This window comes from Pollicipes pollicipes, unplaced genomic scaffold (genome assembly GCF_011947565.3).
Source record: "Pollicipes pollicipes isolate AB1234 unplaced genomic scaffold, Ppol_2.1 Scaffold_4740;HRSCAF=5597_pilon_pilon_pilon, whole genome shotgun sequence".
Classification (NCBI taxonomy): Eukaryota; Metazoa; Arthropoda; class Thecostraca; order Pollicipedomorpha; family Pollicipedidae; genus Pollicipes; species Pollicipes pollicipes.
This window is the reverse complement of record NW_023596545.1, coordinates 4864142-4885125: the sequence shown is the minus strand read 5'-3', so window position 1 is coordinate 4885125 and position 20984 is coordinate 4864142. Positions and strand designations below refer to the sequence as shown.

General features: G+C 50.1%; 1 protein-coding gene across 1 annotated transcript in view; it reads left to right on the top strand.

The window, feature by feature from the left end:
* LOC119099342 (murinoglobulin-2) overlaps positions 1-20441 on the top strand; it is a 57428-nt gene extending 36987 nt beyond the window's left edge. The window contains exons 17-29 of the mRNA XM_037222473.1: positions 5892-6093; positions 8787-8883; positions 9027-9601; positions 11299-11383; positions 12287-12430; positions 13789-13994; positions 14368-14569; positions 16018-16168; positions 16580-17472; positions 17817-17922; positions 18161-18280; positions 19098-19270; positions 20267-20441. Coding sequence (XP_037078368.1) covers positions 5892-6093; positions 8787-8883; positions 9027-9601; positions 11299-11383; positions 12287-12430; positions 13789-13994; positions 14368-14569; positions 16018-16168; positions 16580-17472; positions 17817-17922; positions 18161-18280; positions 19098-19270; positions 20267-20296 — 2984 coding nt within the window. The 3' untranslated portion in view covers positions 20297-20441. The remainder of the gene's footprint in view (positions 1-5891; positions 6094-8786; positions 8884-9026; positions 9602-11298; positions 11384-12286; positions 12431-13788; positions 13995-14367; positions 14570-16017; positions 16169-16579; positions 17473-17816; positions 17923-18160; positions 18281-19097; positions 19271-20266) is intronic.
* The last annotated feature ends 543 nt before the right edge of the window (positions 20442-20984 follow it).

The following is a 20984-nucleotide window of genomic DNA, read 5'->3' as shown; positions in this document are numbered from 1 at the left end:
CGAGAGCAGTACTGTGCCCCCAATGTTCTTCTCAAGGGCCCCTTGCCCGAAACGAAATAAGGAGTCTCCTTATTGTTGAATAGAAAAGGTCGGCATTATTTAAAAAAACGAACAAGGCCATCCCATGTTTGCCGCGAGAACGTTCTTTCTTTTGCAGATTCGATTGGTGGCACGAATCACATCAAAAGGTTTGGACGAGCGCGCCCGCAGTCTCGGTAGCAAGGACTGCGAAGGCCTGGGTTGCAGCTTCCGTAAAACCGAATGACATTGGACTCTGCAAGAGATGCCAGGAGGTGGGCGCCGTGGTTAATCTCTCCGATCAGCAATTGCAACACAAAAAATAAAAATTATACCTTTTAATCTTCCTTTTTCACCACCAAATGCCAGCACGCCTTCGCGGTGCTATAAGGACCGATCCGATCTTATTATCAATATAAAAATCGCACAGGTAAAATATACGCTCCCACTACCTTCTGAATGTAGCATTCCATGTCTTAAAGCGTCCAAAAGGTACTTCCATCAGAAGCGTCATCACTTTTGTCTACCCATTGGCACGGCCGAATTGTAGCCGCGAAGCTAACGCTGCTCGGCCGGCGGTGACTGCAACGCCTGATATCGAAGTTTTTGTTGCCAAGATTTGCGAGCGCGCATGCTCAAAGCTACGTTACATATCTTATATCACTCATCGATTGAAGCGCTGAAAGGCGCTGCCTTCAACTTATATCACTCATCGATTGAAGCGCTGAAAGGCACTGCCTTCAAAAGCGTTATCATTTGCGTCCCCCCCCCCTCCCCCCCCCCCCCCCCCGTTGGCCACGACTCAATATTAACCGCTGGGCCGACGTTGCACGGATTGCGGAGACTGCAACGTCTGGCGTCGAAACTTTTGTGGCTAAGATTTACGAGCGATTTGCAACTTGTTTGTCGAAATGTACGTCACATAATTTGCATCGCTTATGGATTCTGACTAGGTTTTTGACATTTCCGGACAAGCATGGCTTGGCCACGTTAATATACACTTCATAAAGTTTGATTTACAACCTAATTTCGCAAGGTCCTTAGTATGGGTGTAGCACCCATATAAAATATGATAAATCATCTGAGTTGCAAAGGCTAAGAAAAGCCCAATAAACCATTGCAAATTCAGAGCACCGGTGATTCTTTCATGCAGTATTTTAACGCTGATTTCTGCCGCTTATTGACTTCAAAATACGAGCAGAATAAATATCGCGGTAGCGTCTGGTTTCTGTTTTTGTTCTAGTTACAAGGTAAAAATAACAATAAAACGAACACAACCTATCCGTTAAAGCTATAATTGGCGATCTCCTCGGGGGTCACGATCAGGGGGCTTTTGTTAATCCTGTGCCCCCTTGACAAGGCTCTGGCTACACCCCTGCACACATACAAAACTAGGTCAAGCCGGCTACGTTAAATAAAGCGCAATTGGATCTCCGTTGGACCAATTCATGCCTTAGGCAGGCAGCTTCCCGATTTTTTTCTGTGCTGATGTGGTTTAAGGGAAGATAATTTGGAAAATGGTACTACTGAAGGTTTCCAAAATGTGTACTACATACAAATAGATGGTGTTACCGATTCATAAATATGCATTAAAGCAGCCATACAATCAGTTCGCAGTCAGTCCTGGGGTAGAGGTGGGGGGGGGGGGGGGGGGGGCAGCCGGGCCAGCACAGAGGCTGGCGAGGAGCAGACGGGAGCAGGGTTCAGATGAGGAATATATGACAACAGAGCCTTAATTCTGTGAACTGCTTTTTACAGGAAAAAAACAGTTCATGATTTCGTCACATTGGTACGGCGAATACTATATTAAGCAGCCAAAATTGTTTCCGCCTAAAATGATGCGACAAATTTTATTTCTAAGAAAGTAGCCGCGAAATCTTGGTGCATTCAAAATTATGAGCAGCAGCAGCCAGATGTCGAAGTCGTATTTTGGTATCTATCCTGTGGAGGTGGATATCTCCCAATGGCCCAGAAGTGTACACAGTTGTCCGCTTTTTTTCTAATGACCCCACTTTAATCAGCGTTTTTTGGCTCGAAATATCTTTCATTGATATCAAAACACGTTTGCATGGATAAGACAGTAGTATTAGCCTCATTCCTCGCGTAAAAACCAGGAGAATGGAGATATCGTTGGGGTGACATTTCGGCAATATGCCTTAATCGAAACAATAGCAGAAGTCCGTGGTTTTTATCCGAAGAATAGTGCTAATGCTACTGTCTTATCTATGTGAATAATGTTTCTCGTCAGTGCACTGAACAACTTACGTAATTTCAGAACATGTTTGTAAAGACGTATAAGCAGATTTCTTCCTGGTGGGTTGATCGTAAGGCTAGTGTAGAACTTGCTCGTGCCAGTTTTTCTCGCGGGTTAATCGAAAATAGATTTTGTCCGACTACAGCTTCTATTCTATAGTAATTCACACTCACCAAAACTCACTCTACAATGTCCACGTGTACAACCAACAGGAGCCTTGCGCCTTCGAGTACAGTCTTCGAGTACGCCTCTACATGGCCACAATCGGTGCGGGTTATATACTATGTGTATCGGCAGCGAGTCATGGTCACATGTTACGGAAATGCTGTGATAAGAACCATTGAGAAGTGAGTGCGACATCGTGCGATGGTCAGCTAAATAATTAACAGAGCGTGGAATCGCCTCCGTTCCCAGCTCTATCTCATACAACCTATGGCTGGTGAGGCGCTGAAGGCGTCTTTAATAAAAAAAGAAGTGTGGAATCGCACTATGGATACTTTTTGTACTTTGTCTGCCGACGGAACATGTGGCATGTGGTGAGTATGCCCTTTACCAGACGGGTGAGGCGTCTTCTAGTACTTTTTCGTCCTACAGACTTTTGATGATTCTAAAGACTTTATGCCCATAGACATGCGGAGGTTTTTAGGATAGTGGAGGACTTTACGGCCAAGAGCTAGCTTTGTTACAAAAGGCATACAGCACTTACAATGATAGCATGCCTTAACATGGTCCACGATTAATCATTACTGAGTGAAATGATTTCCGAAACCCGCCTTGCTCCACACGACACCGATACAAAAACAATAATGGCGCAGCTAGCAGCCAACGCCCGCGACACACCCACGTGGCTGATTCCATGCATGACATTGTCCTGGAATTTAGGTGAACTGGAGGCATCGGCTGAAGACGTAATGTTTTTTAAGTTGCATGTCTTCGTACAACAAACTTATTTTTAGCTGAATGTGGCATGATCATTGAATGCCACTAAATTTGCACAAAATAGTCCGCTTTTGCCAGAATTTTTAGTATATGCTAAAACTGCAGCCGCTCTGTGTCACCTAAATCACGTTCCAGCTGAATGAACAATGCTTCTAGCACAGCTAGGGAACGGTCATGAGATTACCTTCTCTGTCACCAGTGAATGCCGGCATATCTAAGGAACATTTTGGAGACATGGTGATGGAAACTGGTCCACTGAAACCCTCAGTATGGCTGCGCTACGTCGATGCCTGCTTCGTCCTCTGGCAACACAAGGAACACGTACCTCCGACCTTCTCGACCTTCTACCTCCGACCTTCTTGAACCACATCAGCCGCTTGTGGCCATCCATTCAGCTTGCTACGGAAGGTAAAGACAACAACAGCCCATCGTCCCTAGATGTACAAGTTGAGAGAATTACCAGCAAGTCCAGGACATTGGTGTGCCGCTTACCAAAAGCAATTTGTCGCTACCTGGACTTGCAGTCACACCGCTCGGATACAATCAGGAAGGTGTCGTCAGATGCCTTCATCATCGCGCAAATATCATCAGCGACGATGGCGCAACTAAGAAGAAGGAAACCAACCACCTTATCTGAACTGTCTGCACAAACGAGGACCCCAGAAGATTTCGAGACCGGAGGTCCAAAAAGCATGCTCAACAAGCATCCTCTTTGAACCCGTCAGTGACGTTGTGATCAACATACAGCAAATAATTATCAGAAAGAGCAGAGGAAACTGTGAACGATACATCAGGACAGTTTTCAGAAGCATCTCAACGCTCCGGAGAGCACTTACCCAAGTCAGACCACCGACACCTGAAGAGCACACGAAGAGCTACATATGCGACATGCCATGCAGCTGTGGCAGGTCATATAAAGATACAAGAACAGACAAGTCTTCCTCTGCCAGTTGGACTGGAAGAGCACAGAAAGGCAACCATCCGGGGTAAGATTCTGAAGTCTGGTGTGACAGAGTGTGTGTGGTCAGTCGACGATCACCGGCCAGCACAGAATGAATTAGCTATCATCGGCAGAGAGCACCGCTGGGAAATCAAGAAAATCAGGAAAGCAGCACAAATGACATCGGCTGGCACCCTCATCAGTAGGTCAAGCAGAAAAACGAGCCCAGTATGGCAACAAATTCTGCGGAAAATCGCCAGATATCCTGGAGATAGATGATGTCATGTTCGAACGCCACAGGGCTGTTGATATTAATAATTGGTGAAGCATTGGACTTACAAGCAACAAGGCCGTGGTTCGAAACTAACAATTTCAAAGCAACCATTGTGGATGTGACGCATACGTGGTTGATAGCCAAACTTTTTCTATTAATTCACAACCACATACCCCATAACCTCACACCTGATTATGGAGCTGTCATACTTTTCTTGATCCTGAGCACTCCATGGCCATTGATGCGGTGGAATTCGCGGAACGTTCCTTTTACATCATGCATGTCTGGGTGACGTGATAGTCTCCGCAAAATAATGTGCACAAGCTTGCTGACGTCAAGCTGAGAAGCAAGAGTATTTACGTTTTAAATGTGGCGTGACTGTGAACTGCACTGAAAGATCTCAAAAATTGATATCTCAGTTCAAGCTCCGATACAAATGTAGAATTATCCCTTCAACGTTGAGGGAAGAAATAATCATTCATTCCAATTTGGCCGTGAGATCCAAAAGTTTGAAACGTGTGTGTACGAAACGGCTCTAAAATTAGATGTTGTGTTGGGTTCCCAAAGTTTTCTGACTTTTAGTCACCTGAACTCGTGCCCCACCCCAGTCCATACCGGTGTTGTTCATCAGTGCAAGAGTTGGGTATTGATTCATAGAACATATCCAAAGTCCGGTCCGGTCCGGTGTCCGGTCCGTTCCGGTGAGTCCGGTGTCCGGTGATTGAGTCGTCGATGGGAGGTCCGCATTTTCAGCACCCGCCAGATAAACAATATGATCTACCCGCAACGCGTCTGCGAAACGCGGTCCTCCGGTGCCGAAAGGCGGACAAAACCTCATGCATGCCAACTTTCAGTCATCTAACGTGCATTCCGAAGCTATCACGGACAGTCGATTCGTCGCAATATACCACGGTCGGCGTTTCGGTCACAAAAGACCGCGAACAGTCAGTCATTCACGAGATATCACAATCGGAGGGTCAGTCAGTAGTTCATCGTGACGGACTGAACGTGCGTGATATCTTGTGACTGGCTGTCGATATAATCTCATGACTGTCTCACCGTCCGAGGTATCTTGTCACTGACCGCTCGTCGGTGGTGGTGTCTAGGGGCTGGCTGATTGTGATGTTTTGTGACGGACTCACTGTTGGTGGTGTCTCAGTGCTGCCTGAGTGATCATGGTGTCTGGTGGCTGACCGACTGCTCATGTTTTTTTTAGTGGCTGACTGACTTCTCGTGTTGTCTAGTGGCTGACGGAATATCCGTGACGTTTCGCGGCTGACGGGCTGCTCGTGTAGTCTGGTGGCTGACTGACTGCTCGTGTTGTCTAGTGGGTAACTGGCTGCTTGTATTGTCGAATGGTTGACTGCCTGCTCGCGTTGCTCAGTGGCTGACAGACTGCTCGTGTTGTCTGGTGACTGACTGACTGTTCGTGGTATCTCGTAGCTGACCGTCCCCCCGTGCCGCAGCTACCGTGGACCGCAGCGCAGAGCTGCTGGGCACTTCCAACACAGTGACGCCACAGAAGGTGTTCAGCCAGGTGCAGCAGCTGATAATCCAGAAGTCGGAGTCGCCCCGGCTGACGCGTTCCTCGGGCTACTGCCCGCCGTCGCGCAGGCCTTCCGAGGACGAAGTGTCGGTGGTTCCGACCTGTCCTGGTTACGAGGACGTGTAAGCCACTGACAGGAGCGCCGCGCTTAAGCGGCGACGGCGGCTATTTTGCGAGCACCGAAGGTCATGGCTTTTGGTGGCTAAATGTGGGATGGGCTGCTTGTTGGATGAAGACTGCGGTACTTACATGCACTTACACTTACTTACTTACATGCACTACTTACAGGGAGTACTTACATGCACATGTATTTAGATCAGTTATGCGCATGGCCAACATCACTATTCTGGGCTTTGCGCATAACATAATGATTTGGTTTCCACCTGAGGTCAACATGGTGAAGCTTTTGGCTGCATATGTCTCTCTGACCGTGTATGTCGCGCAGCCATGCCAAATTGTCACGGTATTTTCCAGCATTACGTTTCTTTCTTGAACCGAAATGTGTCTAGCTCTTCCGATTTTTGAGAGGAGACGTTTTTTTAGAGGTATTGCGCTGAAACTTTTATGCCGGCGCGGAAGACAGGGCAAATTTTCCACCTCATTATGTTTTTATAAAGAATAGACCGCCGCCCTTTGGTTAGATGGATCTTTTGGATTAGCACACACACTTAAGACGTTTTTGTCGTGAGTCGGGTTGTCACTTTCTGATATCGGTTATGGGGAAGGGGTTGAGCCAAGGCAGTTGACCTAATCTACCCTGAAATCCAGTTTTCTTCCTGGGTTTCGGCCACATGGATTTTTATCCCTGATGTTAAAATTAAGGTAAGAAAACAACATTTGGTCGTTTCCAATTTTGCTTTCATGCTGCGGAATGACTTTTCATTTGAAATGTATGTGATAGTGATAATTCCGATGTGCCATGATGGTACAAATAGTCATGGTTTAGGACTAAGTGCACCATGCGCTTGCGCATGCATTCATGGTGGCAATTAAATGCAGCAAGCGCATGCATTCATGCGCTTGCTGCATTTAATTGCCCCGGTTTTTCTTGTTTTTGCTTATATGAATGGGGCTCAAAAAAGGATCGAGGGGACTCATGTCAGCATTGGGTGTGGGGGGGGGGGGGAGGACTCAGACCAGCAAAATATACAAAATGGCACTCCCGGGTGCGAGTCCCCCTCCCCCAACCGTCTAATTGCGAAATTCCGGGTTAACGACATAATGTTTTCGGTAAAAACATGATGTGCCAAATGCTCGCCACGGCCCGCCTTCCCCTCGGACGTCCCCAGAACTTAAGCACAACTGCTGCCATCGGCGGCATGAGACACCGTTCAAGGACACACAGCGCGCGCCTAAGCCTGCTCAAACCCACACATCCACGGGTGGGTGAACCTTAGGACGAACGCTCTAACAGACAGCTAATGAGACGGACTAATTGGGACGGGGACGGGCTAAGCTGTTAGGGCGGGCGGGCTTGTTTCAAACATTGTAAGAAGGGATGGAGCACTTCAAATGCACCCCACATCGTTAAGGCAACAGCTTTACCGTTCGACGGCTTCGCAGTTGTTCTCAGAACAGAAAAAACCAAGCTTGTGTAAATTTTGCACGTCATTATTTCAGAAATACATTTTTTAGCATTCAAGGGTACATTTGCTTTCGTACCAGCGCGACCGTTAAGCTCCTATTCGTTTCTTTATATATGTACTACATTTGGAGGACAACAGCTCCCATCTTAACACTATAACGCCCTGTACCCACATGTTCGCGTTAACACCCAGACCACCTCGTCGCACCTTTATGGTTCAAGGTAGGTTTTGTGCAGCGTTGATGTGCCGACCTAAAAGATAAGCAACAAGACGATTTCAACTAAGTATCACAATTTACAACAATTTTAGGTGATACCACGAGTGCGTGAATATTGAACAAATGCGTCAATGTTTGAACATACCGTCAGCCGCAAATCTTGGACATGAAGGACAGAGCAAAGGAGGTGGCTACGTGAAGGACAGAGCAGAGGAGGTGGCGACATGAAGGACAGAGCAGGGGAGGTGGCGACATGAAGGACAGAGCAGAGGAGGTGGCGACATGAAGGACAGAGCAGGGAGGTGGCGACATGAGGGACAGATCAGAGGAGGTGGCGACATGAGGGATAGATCAGAGGAGGTGGCGGCATGAAGGACAGAGCAGGGGAGGTAGCAACATGAAGGACAGAGCAGAGAGGTGGTGACATGAAGGACAGAGCAGGGGAGGTGGCGACATGAGGGACAGATCAGAGGGGGTGGCGACATGAAGGACAGAGCAGGGGAGGTGGCGACATGAAGGACAGAGCAGGGGAGGTGGTGACGTGAAGGACAGAGCAGGGGAGGTGGCGACATGAGGGACAGAGCAGGGAGGTGGCGGCATAAATCTGACGCCGGCACTCTTAAGACGCTGCATCCATCACACTCTTGCCACACCACACTTTTGCCGCAACCAGATCTGACGGCTAGGTGATGTCGACATAATAGAAAGTTAGCTGTGCAACAACATGACTCGATGTTTCCTGATTTTGATTATCTCGAAACTGGGGTTAAATTCCACAACATGTGTCATCCCTCTTTTCGCACGGATTATAATCTGCCTTACTAATAAGCTACCTTATTTCACCGAACTTTTATGTCGTTAGAAGCCTCCCAGGGAAGTTTGCCATCCGAATCATGAATATAATCATGAATATAATCTGTTAAGATCATCGCTTTGTTTAATACTGCGAGGCGCATCGACAGGCATCACTGTATATGACAGGCATGGTAATATGCCGTCTCTGCGATTTCAGGTCTGGTGGTCGTCGAGAAATGGGAACAATGACGATCAAAGTAACTGAAATATATTACATCCCAGATGATCGCGAAGATGCCTTGGCGGCATTTGACGTACGTAGTTTTTTCTGATTGTTTCCCATTTGGAAAAGAGGGAGAGAGAAAAGAGCGATGTTGGGGCAGAAGTACAGAGGGCGTGTCTAAAAGAGGCAGACTCAGATGGAGACTTCAGTTAATTAAATGTTATTGCTTTGCAGATGGCGGGCTTTCTGGCGGTGTCAAACCTGGCGCTGCAGACGAGACCTTGCATTGAGCGCCGACATAAAGTCACCCGGCAGAGGCGTTGTTGGAAAAGATACCGTAATATACAAAGTACTTCCCTTCCGCAAGTCGGAACGGCGGCAAGTTCAGCTGGTGGCAGCAGGAATGTGGTGTCAGCTGAGGGATCTAATACTGCGGATTCCAGTACTAGTTTTGCTGTGCCATCGGTACGGGCTACTTCTGATAGAACATCAACGACAAACGGCATCTCAGGAGGATCACAAACTGCCAATGGACGGGCTGGTGCACGAAGCAATAGAGGTGTATCACAAACTGCCGATGGAGGGGCTGGTGCACGAATCAATAGAGGTGGATCACACACTGCCAATGGGGCTGTTGCACGAACCAATAGAGATGTAGAAATCAGAAGAAAAACATTACGAAACGGTCAAGCAAAGAGGACAGGAGACAAATCCCCTGGCGTTGAAGAGATATTGAAGGAGACCGTCCTGGAGCCTGAAGTGCGTCGGTACTTCCCAGAAACATTCATGTTCGAATTGGAAGTTGTTGGGTAAGTATCGGTATTGCCAGCATTTTGGACTTATTTGGCTCATTTGGACTGTGTTATTCCGCGATTAGATTTATGTGGTGCTGTGACTTCTTTTCATTTTCAGCCTCTCCTGATCTGTATTGCCGTCAAAAATTTCCAACAAATGCGGGCTACGTCAATAGGACAGAGGCGTAGCCAAGCAAACGTGCTGCTTTCCATGCCGCAGTATGTGTGCATTGTCCCTACAGTAGCACTGGCCGCATTCTCAGCTCTCCATCCCCTTTGCTGAGGCCTTCTGCGTCATTTTGCGGCCGTATTTGACCAGTCCGTCCAAGCGCTCGGCCGGGCGAGGGTCGAGCGCTCGTGGGCGCTCGTGCACGCAGGAAACTCGCGGCATCCAGTGCGAGGTGGGCTCTTTCAAAGCAGTGTCGCTCTACATATGCGCTGAGCAGAGACCAAAGCGCACAATGGCATTCCGTAAATGCTGCGGTGAGTTACAGTGGGCTCTCGCTCTCAGAGAAAGTTTTCAGGTGCCGCGGAGGCGATCTCCTGGTAGAGGAGTGCGTTATCGTAAGAGTCCGCGGTTCTTTCGGACGAAAAGCTCACGCTGAATCAGAACGAAGCTGAACGGGGTCTTTCCAGGACCATCATTTACCTTGCGTGAACTCACGGGGTTCTTGTGGCGAGGCTATACACAATTTTCCTCCATGCAATACCATACTTGGCCGACAAAATATTTTTTGAGAACCAAAGTCGTTGTTGCATTTTCCGCCCAGGACCAAGCGCCGGAGGATGAAAATTCAAAGATTATTGCTCTGAAAAAGCGATTCCGGCCCGATCTTGGCAGGATTTTGCCATAGGTTGCATAATTATGTCATTATTTGAGGACTTACGCAGTTAGTAACAAGCCAGCTGAGGAGCTTTCGTGTGTATTTGCCAACCTTCGTCAGCGTATGGCACGATCGCGAAGAATGATATGTAAGAATTGAAAACGTGCTTAGGACATTGCAGAAACGAATGGGGTGCAAAAAGCATGACAAAAAAGACTCGTCTACCTCACTCGAGGCGTCACTTATAAATGCTGGCGAAGGGTGGGGAATACGCCCGAAATCTCACTGGCAAACTTTGCACTTGTGGAGTAAGTTCTCCAAAAACTTTGTGCTTACATCTCACACTATATCATGTCATTCGGAGAGTATGTCGCACAGTCGCAAGGAAAAGCAAAAGTCATTACTGCCAGTTTGTTTTCAGTGTGAAACGTAAATGACCAGGCGGGTGGCAGCATCAAATATGTGCCGCAAAAGGGGATGCCACAAATTACTTAGCCGATAGTTGATTATTTCGATGACCACATTGAGTTAACTTCTTCATTGGTCCTGGGTACCTATCTTCTGGAAGGTGTGTGGGCAATTTATTGGTAAAACGCCAATATCCAACGGGCTGGGGCCTTTCGCCACTTATTATTTCACACTGACTAAGAGCAGACCACAAACCTTCTGTCGCGTCTTTGCTAAAGATGTACTGCGGCATATGGTACCGTCAATTACGCTTCTTAAGTGCAATATCTGATCCAGAACAAGTGAACTGAAGACAACTTTTGGTGACATGCCGCATTCCAACAAAGCGTACAGGTGGATGCTGGGCAGCTTGTCGATTGAGCTGGCGCTGGTTGAGCAGCGTCTGATGGGCTTTGATCCGCCGGACGTGCCCACCGCCAGGTCTTCCGGGCGCCAGAGCTTGTCGCGTACGCTTCCCGACACCATCACCAGCTGGACAAGTTCTGCAGTCTGCTCCCATCCCAAGGTGATCCGGGTGCACCATACCGCCGCCTTGAGGTCACGCGGCATGAGCGCACACGCCTGCGACGTCCGGTGCAGGCCGCCCGTCGGTGACTTTGTAACACTGGTGCTCTGAGTGGCGTCAGCTGAACCCGGTTTTTGCAAGCGTGGGATCGTTCCTAACTTGAATCTTCATCCAAGCTTATCAGCTGTCAATCGACTCTATCGTACTAGGTCATGTTTAGGTCATGTTCAAGTCACCTCAGGGTCATGGTGGTGAGCATCACGACTTTGAGGCTTTTCTCCCTGTGTGACGGGTGGCATGTCATGTTGCGCCTTTTCTGCACCTTATCTCGCGATCGTCAAATTCAGTAGCCTGAAGACCAGGCGTATCACGCTGTCATGGAGCAATAACTTCATTTATCGGTTATCTTCACTCGGCGTGGTTTGATGACAGACTTGACGGACTCTATCGTGCCAGCCAGGTGCGTCCGCTTTCATGTGGATCGTGACGGTCGCATATTAGATAGAATGCACGCATGGTAAGCGCCATGACTTACTCGGATCTTTCCAAGCTGGAGAGACTCACACGATTAGTGTGAAAGCTTACGCACTACCTGACTAGACCGCCTTGCCATCAGTTATCTCAGCAAATTGTTCGGCTTTGGCGGAACAAATTTTTTAAACCTGATAGCATTGCGCCACCATTTCCGACTGAGCGACATTTCTTGGCTATTTAAGCCCAGCGCAGTGTGAACTTGGACGTAGCCGTTTGGCTGTGGTGACGTTTATAAACTGAATGACTGCTGAATACAGAATGATCCCTTGAACTTACCGACCGATTGGCGATATATTTGGTGTCGTCGCTGATCCCCATTTCGCGACCACCGCCAATCACGTCTTCAAAGAGAACTTGGCATGTCCTCAGGTCGGCTTGGGTATATCTCCCACGGCATCCATCAAGGCCTTCAAGCCATTCTTCGCAGAAATCAACCTGCCGTATTCGGTGAAACGAGGCGAACTGCTTCAGCTCAAGGTTTCCGTCTTTAACTTCCTTTCCAGCGAGCTTTCCGTAAGTTTTTTCACCACCTCTCGTCGTATTATTTTTGCTTGGCTTGTTATCTGTGGCCAACGGATAGTGATTTTACATGTCTTTATGGACATGTTTCTATCGGGCCAAATGACAGCTTATGCGTCCAAAGCGAATACCCTCTGTCTTTGCCCTCGCTCTGGTAGGGGGTTAATGCGACTCCCCTGTGGATTTTTGAAGATATCTCTCTGGCGTGCCGGGCAATCAGACCCAAACACTAAATAGCCTACGCAGCACCAATTGCACGTGTTTTGGCACCAAATCGTGTCCTTAGCCTTTTTGGTTTCGGAGCAGCGGCGGTTGTTTTTAGCAACAATGCATGCTGATCTATGGCCAACCGGGACGGCGGGCGGCAACCAACAATGGCGCGGAACGCGCGCGCCAGGTCAACATGCTAAGAGGCGATGTCCCTCTTTTGTCAGTAGTTGTGAACTGAAAAGGCATCTTGAATTTCATTCGGTGTACTTCACAACCCTGCCCTTCTTAAGACCTAAACCCCTCTAGTTTCTGAGCCGCGAAGATGCGCAGACTTCTTCGGAGGGACTATATCAAGGTCATCCAGGCATCCATGACTCCATAATATCGCCATTCAAAAGCCTGCGATTCCATTATCCATGCGGCGATCAACGCCAAGAAAAATATGATTGGCGAGTCTCTCATACTGGCGTTCGTGAGCACGATTTTCAAATACAACGGCTGTCATTTGGTTCTTAGTCTATGCTGTGCAAGGCACGTTGACGTAACCAAACAATAACGTAAACAGAGAAATTGTGTTGACTGGAGCAGTCTCCCACCGAAAAGTATACCAGTAGATATAAGTGAGCTTATTGGATCATATCTGATGCTTGCTTGATTATTTTTAAATGAGCAGCGATTCCTTGAAAGAAGTCGAACATAATAAACGTAGGGTCAAAACATATAATACCGCATACCATCGTACTCAGAATTGAACAAGGAGCACGCCTGTTTGGATTATGTGTCATTACGAGGCACTGCCTTGCTTGTATAAGGATAAGCTATGTTTAATGTATAGGCTGATAAGGACTGTTTTCTTGAAATATTTGGCCTTTTGACTATGAATAATGCGATTGGTTGTTGGGAAAGGAACATAAAATTTGTGAATGGTCGCAAAATGTCATTGAGACCAGCTGAGCGTTTTTTCCGCTAAGCTGTATCTTTCTTAGTTTGGAAACTGCAGGCAGGGTGGTATCGACCGGTGTTAGGCCGCGTGATGAACAAGGGCGAATCAGGGCGAGGGTTGATTACCGCTCGTATAAGTCCTACCAGAGTCCCGATACTGGAACCCGACCTGACCTGATGTTGACTTTGTCCCGTCACAGGTCATCCTAGTGCTGAACGAGACGCCAGACCTGATCCTGGAGAAGTCTGGCGCCGGCGCTCGCCGCGCCCTCTGCGTCCAACCGAGCAAGCCGACCGTGAGCACGTTCCCCCTGCTGTTCACCAGTCTCGGTCAGGTTGACGTTCAGGTGTCAGTGGAGGCGGCCGGCAACGCCTGCGGCGGCCCAAACAGCATCGGCGTCCAGAGGTGAGCCCGCTGTCGCCTCTCGTCACGCGAGATGACGCAGTGTCTGGCTCCAAGGAGACTGTGGTGTCGGTGCCTCCTTTCCGCTGTAAAGAGGCTTTGGGTGATGTGGTGAGCAATGGCATCCAGTGACCAAGTGATCAATAGATGAGGCGAAGTTGATAATCTAGCAGTCATGAATTTGCATTTGAAAATTTCATTTTTGTGTGGGGGAAAGATAGAGAGGGGGGAGACACGGGGCAATAACGGGAGAGAGAATGTGTAAAAACTGGTAAAAACAAAGGGAAAGTAAGCGTTAGATATGGCTCCTGGTAAAGGCCTGGCCTGTGTCTTCCATATTCGGCCTCTAATGTGCCCACCCTTTCGTGTCTTACAGTGATGTCCTGGTCCGCCAAATGCTGGTGAAACCGGAGGGCTTCCCTCAAGAGGAGACTCTCTCGGAGCGGATCTGCCCCGACAAGGGCGTCGCCACGCACGTGTTCAATCTGGCCACGTCGCCACGCATCGTACCCGGGTCAGCACGTGCCGTCTTCTCCCTCTACGGTGACCCTCTGGCCCAAGCCATCACGCAGGTCTCGGTACGTGTCTCCAGAGGAGTCGGCCGGGGATGGAGTAACACTACACAAGTCGGGGGTTGCAGTGGTGGACAGCCCTCATGTCAGATGGCCGCAGAATGGCCACCGGTCATGCCAGTTGGCCAGTGAGTGCATGCCAGTGAGTGACTGGTGGTGGCCTTTGCCGCCAGGACCTACTGTCGGCCGTCTTAATGCAAGTTGAGATGTATCGACCGAATGCTTGCCTGACGAACTTCAGTCGTGCTTAGCCAAGGCATGCGATTTTGTTTTCTGACGTACTTTACGGAGTTGCTCCGCGCTCAGCTCCGCTAACAGATGTACGTTACGGACTTGCTCCGTCTTCAGCTCGGCTAACAGTTTCCTATGCAAGTTCCTGTGCTGCATGGTGGAGCGCCGTCCGTGGCTTTCATCCTTTTAGTCAGGCGCATACAGTAATTGAGAAAATACCATGCATGTCATGTCGCGTTAAAACTAACATTTATTTCGTCGACGCATGGTCGGTCTGTTCACACGACACCAAATTCATACGCTATGCGGCTCTTCTATCTTCTTGATGGTTGTTTGTCGTTGAGGATATGCTTCCTTGTGACAGAATGACCAAGCTTTTTACACTGACCTACGCTGATGAGCTCAGGAAATCTGCTGCGCTTTTGACGTAGAGCAAAAGTATCTTCCCAGTGTATTGTACCAGCGTCTGCAACAATACAGACGTATACTCAGGGGTGGTCAACGTCTCTAACAATACAGACGCGTAATCAGGTGTGGCCCACGTCTCTAAAAGCACAGTCGCATACTCAGGAGTGGCGTGCGTCTCTAACAATGCAGACGCATACTCAGGGTTGGCCAACGTTTCTAACGACACAAACGCATACTCAGGGGTGGCTAACAATACACACACATACTCAGGGGTGGCTAACAATGCATACGCATACTCAGGGGTGGCCAGCATGTCTAGCAATGCAGACGCTTACTCAGGGGTGGTCAACGTCTCTAACGACACAGACGCACACTCACGGGCGGCGAGCATCTCTAACAATGCACACGCATACTCAGGGTTGATCAACGTTTCTAACGACACAAACGCATACTCAGGGATGGCTAACAATACAGACGCATACTCAGGGGTGGCCAGCATGTATGGCAATGCAGAAGCTTATTCAGTTATGGCCAACGTCTCTAACGACACAGACGCACGCTCGGGGGTGGCTAACAACGCAGACGCATACTCTGAGGTAACCAGCGTCTCTCGCAATACAGACACATACTCAGGGGTGGTCAACGCGACATGAATGTGCTTAAGTCAAGCCTAAGCTTAAGCTTGTGCTTGACATGCTCAAGTCAAGATATACCAGCATCATGTCTACCTATATTTCCTAAAAAGGTCGCGTTTCCTAGAAAATTTGCATGGAGAGACGTTTGGGTGCTTGAAAATAAGATCGATGGTGCTGCAGGGGCTTGAGAGCCTGGTGCGCGTGCCGCATGGTTGCGGCGAACAAAACATGGTCCTGCTTGTACCGAACATTCTGGTGCGGCAATACCTGGAAGCAACAAATCAACTGAGCCAAGAGCTGAAGAAAAAGACTACAGACAACATGCGGACTGGTATGTTAACCTACATTTCCTTTCAGATGTTCATGGCGAAAGGCGGCATTAGCGCTTCCCATCACGTCGCAAAGACAGATTCGTGTGCATGTGGTGTCAGTATTTAATGTAGAGGCTGTTCATACTCGTTATCGATACTGAACACGATACAGGGACATCTCAGCCTTGACAACCTATGTCTCGTCAAGTAGTTGTGTCCGCTCATTGGGATGGCCCGTTGTGAGAGATGGTCCCGATGACACGTACTTATAAAACAGCAGCCCGGTCTTCCGCTTTTGTCGTACGATCCGTTTACTCCTAAAGATGGCCTCCGATGTTCGGGTGAGCAGCAGCAGGTAGCGCGTGCCCTCTGTCAGCTGTCCTCGTCGCCGGGCCGGGTGGCTGTTCTCTGACCGCCGCTGCTGACGCCAGGCTACCAGCGCCAGCTCCGCTACCGACACCGCGACGGCTCGTACTCGGCGTTCGGCGAGCGCTCCGGCCGCAGCCAGGGCTCGCTGTGGCTCACAGTGTACGTCATCAAATCGTTCACGGCGGCGGCGCGGTTCGTTCCGATCGATCAGCGCGACCTGGCTGTCAGCCGACGCTGGGTTGAGCAGCAGCAGCGCGATGATGGCTGCTTCAACACCGTCGGCTGGCTTTGTAACAAGGCGATGAGTGGTGGCGTGGGCGGCGGCGACCGGCTGGCGCTCACCGCCTACACGCTGCTGGCGCTGGTCGAGACGGGCGCCAGCGGCGACATCGTGCGCCGCGCCGCCGCCTGTCTGCGCCGCGGCACACCGCGCGGTATCTACGCCGAGGCGCTGGTGGCGCAAGCGCTGGCCGTGGCCAACGAGAAGACGGCGGCCGCCGAGCTGCTGCCGGCGCTCCTCAAGCGCGCGCTCCGCGAGAAGGCTGCGCTGCACTGGCGGACGGAGCGCGGTCGCCTGGCTGGTGGCGCCGCGCTCGACGTTGAGACAACGGCCTACATGACGATGACGCTGCTGCGCCTGGGCGGCCACGCTGCCGACTCGCTCGCCACCGTTACCTGGCTGGACCGGCAGCGCAACGGTCGCGGCGGATTCGTCTCGACGCAGGACACAGTGGTGGCGCTGGCGGCGCTAGTGGCGGCCGAGACCGAGGCCAGCCGGCGGCTAAAGGCGGCCGCTCTGGAGGTGACCGTCAGGGTGGGCGCTCGGCAAACTCCGCGGCGCTTCACCGTGACGCCCGAGAACCGGCTGCTGCACCAGCAGCTGGAGCTGCGGCCGCTGCAGCTGCCTGTCAGCCTGGCCGTCTCCGTCAGCGGCCTGGGATGCGTGGTGGCGCAGGTCCGTCGTATGGCCGGCCCTAGGCTGCAGCCCTTGTATGCGGGAAAGCGTATTCTTTTTCATTTTCATCAAATGGCTGGGCATATCAATGAAACATAAAGGGAAGATCTGTAGCCACGGGACATCGCGTATTCAGATTGTAAACTGCAGTTTTTCCAAAATGACATGAAAACATTTGTCCCATGATGTCCCATGGCACATGCGGTGTTGTCCCAGATGTCCCAGGCACAACTTTCATCTACTGCACTGAAAATACTGACGGGGAGGGATTGTAATCTTAACGGCTGACAAAAATGGTCGACGCATGTGGTTTGCTGGAATCTAATAGTGCTGCATGTTCGCAGACCACTATGCGGTATAGCCTGCAAGAGACGAAGGCCAAGCAGGCCTTTAGACTTCAGCACAAAATAAGACCTCTAAAGAGAAATTCTTGTCAATCATACGTCGTAGGTAAGCATTTTGTTTTAGTTCAGTTGGAAATAGCATTGCTGTTGACCTGTTCTTTTTTATATTTCACGAAGTTTGATGTGCATCCGGAAATGTAGCAAGCCGCATACCGCTCGCGTGGTTACTGAATGATGTCCATGTCAGCGTCAGTGACGACGTTCACGTAGCGGGTCAGTGAGCCAGTCCATGGAGCTGTCTGTGAGCACGGCATGCGGTCTGTACCTTCGCTGCTCTGCCGCAGAACTGTGCGCATCCTACCTGGAGGCAGACGCCGCCTCCAACATGGCCATCATCGAGATGGAGATGCCGTCTGGCTACCTCATCGTTGACCACGTGTTGCAGCAGCTGGAACGAAGTGGCGGTAGGTCCTGCACGTGCTGGCCTTCCACGTAGCACTGAGGAAGGCATGCTGGCATGGATGTAGCTTCGTATTCAATTGGAGGAGTTCCCCCCCCCCCCCCCCCCATTCTGGTCCACACGCTCTCAGCCAGCCTTCGAAAGGGTGGTGGCTCCAGGCTGTCTGGACGGGGCTGGCTTGTTGAATATGGCTGGTTGGTATAGCGTGCACGGTGTTGCTTTCCATACGCTTTAAAAGCTAGACCAATGTCAAGCATTTGGTCACGTTCTCTTCCTCGTACTTTGCCATGAACGCCTCTCAGCTTTGGAAAAGATACATATGGGGCTGTCGAAGAAAGTCAGTTTCGCCATTGCTTCAGTCACATATTTCCCGCTAAGTCGATTCAAGTGGTTGGCGAGATTGCAGCCCTGACAAAATACTCTGGGTGGTGCGTGGAAGTGGTCACAATGTGTGACACGCCGTGCGGACGTTCAGTATTCCTAGACGACTGCATTTGGAATTTTGCAGATCAGTGTACGTGATGTTCTTCTTCGGGGATTTTCCATACAGTGTTCCTTTACAATAGTTCCCAATGATCAATCGCCATTCCTTTATTTCTTGTCAGAGTTAAGCCGGCTGACCTGACTGCCGAACGCCTCCTAACCTAACTCATGGAAATATCGAAGCTTGCGCATGTCGACAATTTTATATCACTGTCTCAAAACCGCCCTTTACTCCGCAGTCAACCGGCGGTTACGATACTGCTAGGCCTGACACACACGGCCTTGTTGACGTGCAAATCATGACAGACGTTCTGACAGCTCCTGATCTGACCCGGCAGTGGTCCAACGTTGGGAGTTCCGCAACGCAGTGCTGTCACTGTACTTTGACCAGCTGGTGAAGAAAGAGGTCTGCTTCGACGTCCAGATCTGGCGGGATTCGGTGGTGGAGAGGCTGAAGCCGGCCACCATCGCCGTCTACGACTATTACACTACCGAGTACCGCGTCGAAACGGTAAGCGAGTCGTCAGCTGTGGACGCGCTGGTCGCGTGCGGGTGCTACACTGCCGCGTGCGGGTGCCGCAATGCCGCGTGCGGGTACCACACTGCCGCGTGCGGGTGCCACACTGCCGCGTGCGGGTGCCGCACTGCCGCGTGCGGGTGCCGCAATGCCGCGTGCGGGTGCCAACACTGCCGCGTGCGGGTGCCACACTGCCGCGTGCGGGTGCTACACTGCCGCGCGCAGGTGCTCCACTGCCGTGTGCGGGTGCTACACTGCCGCGTGCAGTGCTACACCCTGCGGCCACGCGTGCGGGTGCCACACTGCCGCGTGCGGGTGCCGCACCCGCTTGCCGCAATGCCGCGTGCGTGGGGTGGCGGTGCCACACTGCCGCGTGCGGGTGCACGCCCGTGCAGGCTCCCGCGTGCGGTTGCGCGTGCCGTGGCGGTTTGCCGTGTGCGTTGCACTGCCGTGTGCGGGTGCCACACTGCCGCGTGCGGGTGCTACACTGCCGCGCGCAGGTGCTCCACTGCCGTGTGCGGTTGCGGCGCTGCCGTGTGCGGCTACTCCACTGCCGTGTGCGGTTGCGGCGCTGCCGTGTGCGGTTGCTCCACTGCCGTGTGCGGTTGCGGCGCTGCCGTGTGCGGTTGCGACGCTGCCCCGTACAGATAAACCATGTGGATTTATGTCCACTCCTATTGATAGGTATAAAGTTCTCCAGCGTCATTCAGTAAACATATTCGACAGTAGTCCGCGTGTGACATAGCTTAAAGAATACGTGGAGTCATTCAAGGTCTGTGTCATTGTTCAAGTTCGGGCTCGTGGTCGTCAACTGAGAGGCGAATTGGAGACACGTGCTCATGTGGTTAACGGGAACCGAACTATGGGTGTTACAGCTCACTACTTCTTCCGCGAGTGAGGCGATAAGTCACTACTTCTTCGACTTTTATGCTGCCTGTATTTGAAAAATATCAAGGTACTAATATGTTCGAATCATTGATTTTATTTCAGGATTACGAGCTACCAGTCTGCAAGTTTTGAAGCTCAAATATCCAAGAAGCCCACCATTTGGCAAGCAGCATAGAAAAACAACCATCTTTTACATGCTACACGTCTTGTTAGCATCGCTGACGGTTTTGTTAGCATCTTTTTGTTGGACAGAAGTTAAAATAAAAATTGTGTTACATGTCGTATTTTTGGCTAGCATGTTTTCAGCAAGGACATTTTAACGTCAGATAACTCAGCGCTGCAATGCGTTCATGAGGCATGTCTTTTATCTTAACACCCCCAGATCATGTATATATATATATATATATATATATATATATATATATATATATATATATATATATATATATGTATATAGATATATGTATATATATACATATATATGAAATCATACCTGCTAAAAACTAAGCTTGTATCAGTTTTGTGAGTGGTGACGGGACGAATATCGTTTGGAATTCAAGTACAGCGACGAGGATTCTTTAACATCAGCATAAATATGACAGACATGTCATTCCATAAGCTGATAGCTCGATATGTGCGCTAACAAATGCACACAGCTGAGATTTGACCTTGGATCATAAGTATTTTCCTCGGGCCGCCATATTGCGGCGATCACTCATCGTGCTGGTCATGCGCCGTCAGCTCTCCGCTGTCAAGTGGCGATTCGAAAAAAGGCGATGTCCCCCGAAGCGAGTTGTACTTGTCAGCAGATAGTGCCCTG